The sequence below is a fragment of the Populus nigra genome, chromosome 13 (genome assembly GCF_951802175.1).
Source record: "Populus nigra chromosome 13, ddPopNigr1.1, whole genome shotgun sequence".
NCBI lineage: Eukaryota > Viridiplantae > Streptophyta > Magnoliopsida > Malpighiales > Salicaceae > Populus > Populus nigra.
The window spans coordinates 14,433,594-14,443,272 of NC_084864.1; the positions used below are offsets into that span (position 1 = coordinate 14,433,594).

Genomic DNA, 9,679 nt, shown 5'->3' on the forward strand with positions numbered 1-9,679 from the left:
GCAGAGGACTATGCCCATATTATAGCAACCTGTTGTTGAAAGCCATTCATTAACAGAGGTCAATTCAATAAGGGAAATAGCGCACACTAAATTCTTTTTAACTTGAACATAAAATTTACTGGTTTTTCCCTTGATCATTACAATGGTATGTTGATATTTGATATTGTAGCATCTTCACAGCAGGTGTAGGACTGCAACTCTGGTCATTGGGGAAGAAAAGGAAACAATTTAGACAAAATTCCGGAGCTTCTATGAATGAATTTTTACAAATCTACATAGACTTGCTATTGCAGAAGAGATTTGAGTTTGCAGTAAATCACTTAAAAGCACTTGCCTTGCCCCGCCCAAATACCACATTTCCACCCTCAGCGTCATTGCTTATTGCCCTTATCTACAACCACAGCCTCGTAGCTTAAGCCCTAATCTACATCTCCCGGAACCTAGCAAGAGCCTTCTTTTGAATCAGTGTTTTGTAACTATCCCCAGCCTGCACCTCAAGACTAGGATCCAACTTCTTCTGCTGACTCCCAAGTCCTGCTCTCCTATCTATGGCTTGTGCTTGAACTGGTTCAATCATTCCACCGCCATCCTTCCCCAGTCCCTGCAATTCATAACAAAAACCAGAGAAGACAATCCCCACAATGGATACAAGTTAGAATCTAGTGATCACTGCAAAAGCTTAGATAACTAGTATATACGATTGGACTCTAGCACAAGCATGTAACAGAAAAGAGATGAGAGGAACATCATACCATTGAAGTAATTATTTCATATATTAGCAAAACTCTAATGATATATAAAGTTTTTTTGAGCATTTTTTAGACAAAAGAAAGGGCTGTACTAACTAAAACCCATTTCAGAAGGATAATCAGCATAGTTATCAGCAGTAACTGATGATTTACTAGCCACGAACCCATTTCAAAAAGATAATCAGCATAGCTATGAACAGGGGACCATAAATTAGCACAGTTAAAACTACATGTGCAAGAGAAGGAAATGATACCGAGCCTTCTTGCCAGCCCATACTGCGAAGCATTCGATTGCCTACATTGCTCTCGCCAAGTGCCTTGTCTGCTGTAATCACCTCATAACTCTGAGCATCTCCAATCACACGTCCTCCTCCAACACCAGGGGGGAAAGGCATTGGATCCAAAGTACTCCTTTTGAATGCAGAATCCCGATCTTTAAGAGATCATGAATGGCAAACACAAAGGATTCCTCACAAGTTAATATTTCTATTAAGTAAAACATGGGAACCCATTCACTCGAATCACTGAGAAGTTTGGGAAAACTAAGATCTGATAGACATCCAGGGGTTAACAGGCAGATGTCAAAGGCACCAAGTTCAATTTACCTAACAAGATATGACCTTGTAAAAATAGAGTAAAGGTATACTGGAAAACATATTGTTAAAGCTTACGAGGATCCGCATCAGGCAAATCGTCTCCAACAGAAGAAGAACCATACAAGCTCCTCCTTTCAGCTGCACGATCCCTGTAGGAATTTTGTGGTTGCTCCTTGTGAGTAGCAGCAGAAGCTAGAGGCATTTCAGAAAATCTCCTCTTGCCACTCCCAGCAGCCACAGGTGGTGTGTAAGAGCCCAATGCAGATACATCTGTCCTAAAAGGAGTTGCAAAAGAAGATGTATCTGCATTTGTGGATGAACCTGCCATGGTTAGAGGTACAGCAGCATTGGATGTAGAAACACCAGCAGATGGTCCAGAATATGAAGTATCAGACTTCACAACACCTCGTCCAGAACCCCTTATAACCCCCATCAAAGTCCCTCCTGAGCTGTTGCTCACAGGTCTTGGCTTGACTGAAGACTCCAAACCATTAGTTTGGGCAGATGGAGCTGTGACTACTTCTGAACTGGACATAAAGCTCTTCTTTGTGGTTGTTGTATCAGATTTAAACTTGCTCTTTGTGGATTGCCCAACTGAAAACGACCTGTCATCAGCTGGAGTAGATGGATGACTATCATCAAGAGCCACACGGGTAGTCTGTCCTTCATGACTCCTTTGCTTCCACATTGATAATACATTGTTCATTTTCTTCTTGTTAGCCAAAATACTGCTCTTTGAAGCAAGTTTTATCTCTTTTGCTTTCTCCTTCTCTTTTTTCTCTGCAGCTAATGCTGCTGAAGCAGCAGCCTGGACAGCATCAGGTAATGTGGCAGCCTTCTCTGTGGATGTAATTGTAGCAGCTGGAGCAGAAATTACTACTTTTCTGTTACTGGAACCGTCAGATGACTTGGAATTCTCAGACTGATTACTAGATGCTTTATTGTCATTGTTATCTGTGAAAGGGATGTACTGCTGAGTTTGCTGGTCATAAGAGTACCAAACCCCTTGATTGCCATCATAATAAAGACCTGCACAGAACAGGAGCATATCACGCAATCAAAGAACCAACTTGAAAAGGAATTATGACTTTAGATTAAGCTCTAAAGACGACAAATGTAGAATGCTAGTTACAACTATTCTAAGTTCAGAAGTTCTTGGTCCATGTGCATATTGTACGTTGTTAGTTCACAGCAACAACCATAAAAAATTTCCTAGAAGACAACCACTCCACCACAGCAAAATAATTTCTTCCTACATAACCTTTTGAACGGGTTCTCAAGCAACAATAGCAGAGTTTTTAATTTTCATCACAATTCTCCTTGATAAGGAGCCAAATCCCTAACTTTGCCAAGGAAACAAGCAAAAATTGAATATTCAGAAAAATGAAAGCGGAGGATCAAAATGATTCCTAAGAGAAATTTAAATGAATTGCACAATTGAGAGCCATGAGAGTAAACACAGGCTTACAGATAAGCAACTCCAGTCAATTCAAGGCAATGAAGTAAATTACAAGCACATGCACCATATATGCAGAGAGATACCTTATTCTTTTTCCTAAAACTCACATGAATGATTTTCCTAATACATTATTCACAAAGTATACAAATAATCATTCAGCAGTTATTAGAAGTGGCAACGGACTTCAAGCTCCCAGATTAAAATAGAAATCAAAATCCTCCACTAACTATAACAATAATAACACAACAGAAAAGCAGGCCATCTGTTCCCAAAGTATTCTTCATGGTAAGCACTTGTGCAAGATCTGCAGGAAGTACTATGTACATTTTCTCTCACAATCTCAGAGACTAACTTATAACTTGTTACTTTTGAATTACCAAAAAGGCTGAAATGCCCAGAAAGACAGTTAACCATGAACGTGATTTCCAAGTTCCACACAGGAATGTTGTTCCCACCTCTTTCTCTATATAACTGTATCATCAGATTAAACTTGTTCGTAGGAATTAAATGAAAATATATATTTATAATACTTCATAGAGGAAATATATGTCAGCTTGTACCGGAGAGAACCTGTAACAAAGCATTTGCAATGAGCCAACTACCTATCCAATTATACTAAAAAAATGAAAACAGCATTGCCTTTCCAGGAATTCTTTTAACATAAAGACAATGATTATAAACTTGTCATCATGTTATTGAGACCTAGATCAAATTACAACTGAATACATGCATTGTAACAACAGCTCAGATCCACAACACGTACAAAATGTTATCTTTCACTTCCACTTGATACAAACCAAACAAGAAATGTAGAAGGAACCTGTATTTCCATCAAAGTAGAAGCCTGAAGCAGCATCATAGTAATAACCAGATGCTTCATCCCACAAAAAACCAGATTGTGGTGCAGAACCATCCTTTTGAACTGTAATCTCCCCACCGGCTTGCTCCTGCCCACCAGCAGATTGATTGTCATCTGGGTTATATTCCTTGGGTGCCCATCCAGCAGCATCATACTAGAATATGAAAAGATAAAATTTTAAAAATTCTATCATCATGTATAAAATCAGCATATTCATAAACCAGAAAGGAAGCACATGGAATTAAGATAAAGGGTGGTAATAATGCTACTAAAAATATAGCAATATTAAGTTATAGTTAGTAATATTCCAAGTGACAAATAGAATTGGTAGGGACAAGAAAAGAATCCTCAGGAGGTATTTCTCCATTCAACGAACCATAGCAAAACCTGCTCTGTCTAATGCATGAATGAAATCGCATAAAGATCAACATCAAAAGGTTTGAGCACAAATCCATTAAGGTGGAAGTAGGACCTTGACAAACACCCAACCACATTCATCTGAAGTTCATGGAGTTGATTCCTTGTCAACGCCTGATTGCCATGACAAATTGCATGTTGATAATCTGACTGAGATTTATTCTTCGATCAAAAGAAATGCCTATGGCCTCAAAGATTACAAAAAATGCCTAAACTAGTTAATCTGAGGTATGAAATGGATGTATCATATCAGAATATCATTTTCCCCTGTTCTGCTCATCAACATTCACTATACAAAACCATTTCTCCAAGAAGAGTGAGGCCCTTGTCTTTGGGGTATCTATTGCATTTCTAAGGTACAAAACACAAGAGCAATGTCAACTTTCTCCTACTTTCCCACCAACAATCACTTCACAAAAAGCTTTCAGTGACGTCAAATAACAAAATATTAAAGTAGTTTACGGGCAGTGTAGATTTTCTTGCTAAAAAAAAAAAGAGTAGATTTTCCCTGCTCCTTCAAATTCTGAAGTCTGAAAGTATGTCAATAATTAAAGTTCTTAACCAAAAAGAAGTTGCAATAATTGAAGGAAAGGTTCATGAAATACCTGTTGGGAAAATGCCGCTGCCTCAATTGCAGCTGCTGCTAAGCTGCTTGACTGTGACGGTCCTGATGCCCCTGGGCCAAGAATGCTCTTTGCATAAGCCACTCGTAAGATCTGCCCATTCTTCTCAAGAGTGGTTCCAATGGTCGCATCAAGGGCTTTAGTAGCATCCTCAACCTACAAGACAAGAACCATATTATTACAAAGATTGCATCTATTATTTCTTCATGCAGCTCTTTTCTATTGCTTCTCTAATTCTATAAAGGCAAATAAAATCCTCCATAAGGATAACAGGGGTCTTGCAGGGCACAAAGGCCAAACAGCTAAATTCTCAAAAAGAAAAGCTTGAAGGAGCATAAAGTGCTTGAAATGGGAATTCATTAGGTAGCTAAGCCGTTGATATCAGCAACATACAAATTTTGAGAGTCTCCATGGTACCACTAAATTTGGTTAATTTTGATAGCTTAGACTAGAAGGTGGAAAGAAAAACAGCACCACCAAATCACAGTTTGCTGTATAATTTTTCTCCATAGTTTTGTTACAAGATACTCCTGAATCATTGTTAATAAGTTTACAAAACTCCTAATAAAGCTTACATATATATGTCATTATGTATTGCTTAAAATAATTTGTACTTCATCATTTGAATTGCACAACAACCATCAAAGATTTCTCGGACCATGAAAAACTGGAAAGCAAAATAAGAGGAATAAAATAGTCAATAAATCCAATCACCAATGACATTGATTTACCGAATGGAAATGTACAAACGCAAATCCCCTTGAAACATGAGTAAACTTATCTCTAACCAGTCGAAGATCCTGAAAATTAAGATCAATTAAAAATCTGAAGATTCCTGAAAAGGGAGAAATTCTCTAATAAAACCAATTGAATTTTATTGCATTTTGTACCTTTATTGGAGCATGTTTGGAAAATTCATAGCGAAGCATCTCCTCATCCGCATTATCATCCAATCCACGAACTACCAAAACATGAGTTGGACCTGATAAAGTTGAAATTAGCAAGGTGTAGCTATATATATATATATATATATATATTAAAACTAGTCAGGAAAAAAGTAACATCTCAAACCAACCTGCCTCAAATCCTTTCTTTCCTAAGGATGGTGGATTTGATAAAGCTATATCTGCTGGTGGTGCATCATCAGCTCGTGGCTCATTGCACTGCAACATAGAATTAAAGCAGCCATTCAATGATCTGTTCTAATGGATCTTATTTCTTAAACCATTATAGAGTCCACCAGTATACCTGGGTAAATTTTTTTCTTTTCCATTTGCTGAAAAATCATTGATCAAAAACTCTACAGAAAAGAACTACAAGTCCACACTATTTAACTAAGGCAAACCAAAAAGTAGCAGCATGTCAAAGCTGCCAATGTGACTCCCAACATACATGTTAACCTCCAAAACAGCACAAGAAATAATAATGTTTGTCATTTCAACACTTCACATGCATGCTCAGCACCTGAGGGGCATTGTTCTTGCTGTAGTAGTGCTTACAAATCAAACTAATAGCCAGTGGATTGTGTATTCATAGAACTTTATAATCTCTCAACTTATCAAAAATCAAATGGAAAAGAGGTGGAAAAACAAACCTGAAAGCAGGATGTACGCCTTGCAAAATTGATACAGCCACAAATGGTGCACATCCAATCAGATGGCACTGTGATTTTTCTGTGCTGACCAGATTTATCTTGACCAAAAGGTCCACCTGCCCCCCCAGTTGGCTTACTGCTGAAAGAAAACAGAATCCAAAGTGAAAATGGTTATGCTTGAAGTCAAAAATAAACAACAGGACCACCATATATATGTACAAAGGCATTAGAATAGCCTTTTCATCAAAAAATGCTACAATCAGTCAGATATTGATGGAGAATAGTTTTAAGGAAGCCAGTGACAGCCAAAGTAAGAGTTTATCTGGATTTCACCAGTATGTGAGACCAAACATACTAGCTCAATGTACAACACAGATAATAGCATGGAATAAAAAATCACAATTGATTATAATGGTACCACAATCATGGTAGTAAGGAAAGAGAAATACCTGTACTCAAAGAAAAGCTTTCTGTCATCAACAACAAGACCATCATCCCCAATCCTATCCATCATTGCACATGCTGCTCCCTGTTTCAGAACAAAAACAATACTGGAATGCCATTTATGAAAGCAAATGCAAAATTGTCAGATTAGGTGGACAGATACCACAGAAGGAAAATCAATAAAGGCAAATCCACGGGAGACGCCAGAATTCCTCTCTTTGATCACGCGAACATGGCGAAGTGGCCCCCACTCAGCCTGATGGCCACAAAAAAAAAATCAATTAAACATTAGGAAAATATCTAATGAGGAAAATCAACAGTTTCAGATAAAGAATGCAAAGTAAAGCATTACAAGTATCTGGTAAAGATCTTCATCAGTCGTCTTCTGTGAGAGACCTTTCACAACAACGGTTGCGGATGGAGCCTATGGGAGACAGTTCTTGTTAAAGCCCAGTCACTCAACACAGATGAAACCAGGCAGTAAAAAACAATAATCATGAAGACTGTATGAAACATACCATGTCATAATGACCAGGGTGACGCTTGTCTTCACGGTCCCTCCTCCTTTCATTCCTCTCATGTCTGCCATCATCATAGCTGTCCTCCCGTTGACTTCGGCTATGACTTCGACTTCGAGGGGACCTGGATCTAGGACGATCATCATATCCACGAGACTGAGATCGTTCATGCCATCTATGTGGACTCTGAGATTTTTCCTGACTCAAAGCTCTCTTATCACATTCTCGATCATGGGATTCACGCCTCCTCCAATTGCCATCTCTCCTGCTGCCTCTTTCATAATCAGAATCATAGCTATGGCGACCATATTCATAATCCCTCTCACGGCTATCCCCCCGTTTCTGATAGGAAGTACGTGACTTATAGTCATAATCATCATATGCATAATCATCACGGTCATGTTCCCCAAACCTAGAAGCCCCGTCAAATTTATGATCACGGTAGTTGTCGATGCTATGGTAGCTATCCCGATCATGAACAGCATCCATATCATGATAAGAATCAAAGTTCGGTCTCTCATGTCTCCTAGACTCCTTCTCGATGGGGTTTTCTTCTTCATAACTTCTCCTTCTTGATTGGGGCCAAACATCAACAGCAGGAGGGGGGTAATTCTCCCTCTCTAGAATGTCCCTGTGGAAGGCATTTCTTGGGTAGACATTATCCCTTGAATACCGGTCATTGATAAACCTCCTATTATTATATGAACCACCAACCCTGCTAAAATAAAATAATTCAATGGAAGAATAGACATGAAAATAGCATCATGAGCCAAAGCTTGAAAAAGAAATAAATGACAATAAGATTACAGTAACCACAACAAAGGAGACAATTAGAAAATATCAAGCATAAGAGGCCTTTGAAAGGTCTTGCATGAAATAATATCATAACCAATGAAACTCAAAGGAAAATATTGCATAAATTTTCAAATAAAATGTTTTACCATGAATGCCCTGACAGGAAGCATCAGGCAGTACTTACCGGTAGTTAGGCTCATGGACAGCACCATACCCCTCCAGAGCCTGTGGATTCAAGAGAATAGGCTTATGTCAGCAACAAATACCAATCAAGATAGCAGGAGATTAGGCAAACCCATTCCACATCCTCACTGCCCCCAACAGCTTTCTCTTATTTTTCTTTTAAGGATGAGATAGATCATGCCCAAAAACTAATGGACAATCCTAAAAAATTCTTGCATTTTTATCAGTATTTTTAAGGAGGAAACCACAATTACGCTGTTATTATCCCATCCTTGCTGAAGGCCATAGCGACCAGGATCCATTTCTCAGATGCAAAACCACCCTGCAATTCTCTTTCTCGATGATTGAACGATCTAATTCCTTTTATTCCCTGTAATATATGCACAAATGAAACAGACACAACAGTTACGCCCATGAGTCAATCTTAAATCAATAATTCCCCAACACACCGAGTTCTTATTAGCCTTGACCTTCGTAAATCTTCAAATGAAATCAAACCCACTTCACAAACCAAGATATAACCATGACCCGCTTGGCCATTCCTCCAAAATTCTCTCAAAAACAACAAAACAAGTATAACAGCAATGATCTTTAATTAGCAGAAACAAAACCTCACATCCAAATTCAACCGAATAAAATTATATAAACAAAACAAATATAAAAGAAAAAAAAATCTCCTTGAATTGTGAATTACAGATAGTGATCAGCTAAAAATGTCTCAAAATCTTCTATTACAGTTCACTTTGCAAAATTCAAAAGGAACAAAATCCTCAAACAAAACCAAAACTCCTACACAAAACCAAGAAACAAACAAAACCCATTTTGCCATTTCTCCAAAATCATCTCAACAAATATAAAAGCAAAGATCTTTATGATCAAAAACCAAGCCCATTGACCAAATATCTTCCAAAACTTACACCCAAATCATAAAAAAAAATCCTCAAAATTGTGCATATCACCACCAAAATCTCCCTCGAAACACAACAAAACATTGAGAAAGCAGCATTATTTGTCATTGATTATCACAGACAGGTCAGCTAAACATCATAATTCAAAAAATTCAAAACTGTCAACTTGCATTGCAAAAATCTCTGTATCAATAAAAAAAAATTCTTAAGATAACAGAAACCCCATCAGCTAAACACATGTGCGTGTCTCTCTAGTACAGTTCAGATTGCAAAAAACAAATTGTAATTTTTGAAGCTGAATAAGATCAGTGCATACCAGGCAAACCGTGGATGCGATTTGATCAGAAAAAAATGTTTCTTCTTCGACGATGGGACTCGTCGTTTCTTCTTCCTCGTACCAAGTCCGGTTCTTGTATCAGTGTGTGGTTTTCATTTTCTTGGGCATTTAAAAGTTTTTAGTTCAAATTGGTAGATATAGAAAAATCGAATGATTTGAATCGGCCTCCAAGCTTTATTAATTAATTCTCACTCTTT

General features: G+C 37.9%; 1 protein-coding gene across 4 annotated transcripts; it reads right to left on the reverse strand.

Annotated features, from left to right (window-relative positions):
• Positions 1-77: 77 nt before the first annotated feature.
• LOC133670749 (SUPPRESSOR OF ABI3-5-like) lies at positions 78-9,679 on the reverse strand. Of its 4 annotated transcripts, XR_009834155.1 has the most exons (17): positions 9,462-9,679; positions 8,492-8,607; positions 8,239-8,279; positions 7,260-7,977; positions 7,094-7,165; positions 6,905-6,997; positions 6,747-6,826; positions 6,298-6,436; positions 5,779-5,866; positions 5,594-5,685; positions 5,435-5,503; positions 4,686-4,859; positions 3,625-3,817; positions 1,421-2,374; positions 1,004-1,182; positions 335-601; positions 78-199 (listed from the first exon to the last, which is right to left on the reverse strand). XR_009834155.1 is itself a non-coding variant. In XM_062091344.1 (16 exons), exons 2-16 carry the CDS (start codon positions 8,537-8,539, stop codon positions 425-427), a joined length of 3,114 nt encoding a protein of 1,037 aa, XP_061947328.1. In that variant the 5' UTR covers positions 8,540-8,607; positions 9,462-9,679; the 3' UTR covers positions 78-424. The 4 variants fall into 4 exon arrangements, 3 of the variants coding, with proteins under 3 accessions (XP_061947328.1, XP_061947327.1, XP_061947326.1); XM_062091344.1 differs by having other exon boundaries at positions 78-601; positions 7,260-7,974; XM_062091343.1 differs by having other exon boundaries at positions 78-601; positions 6,298-6,433.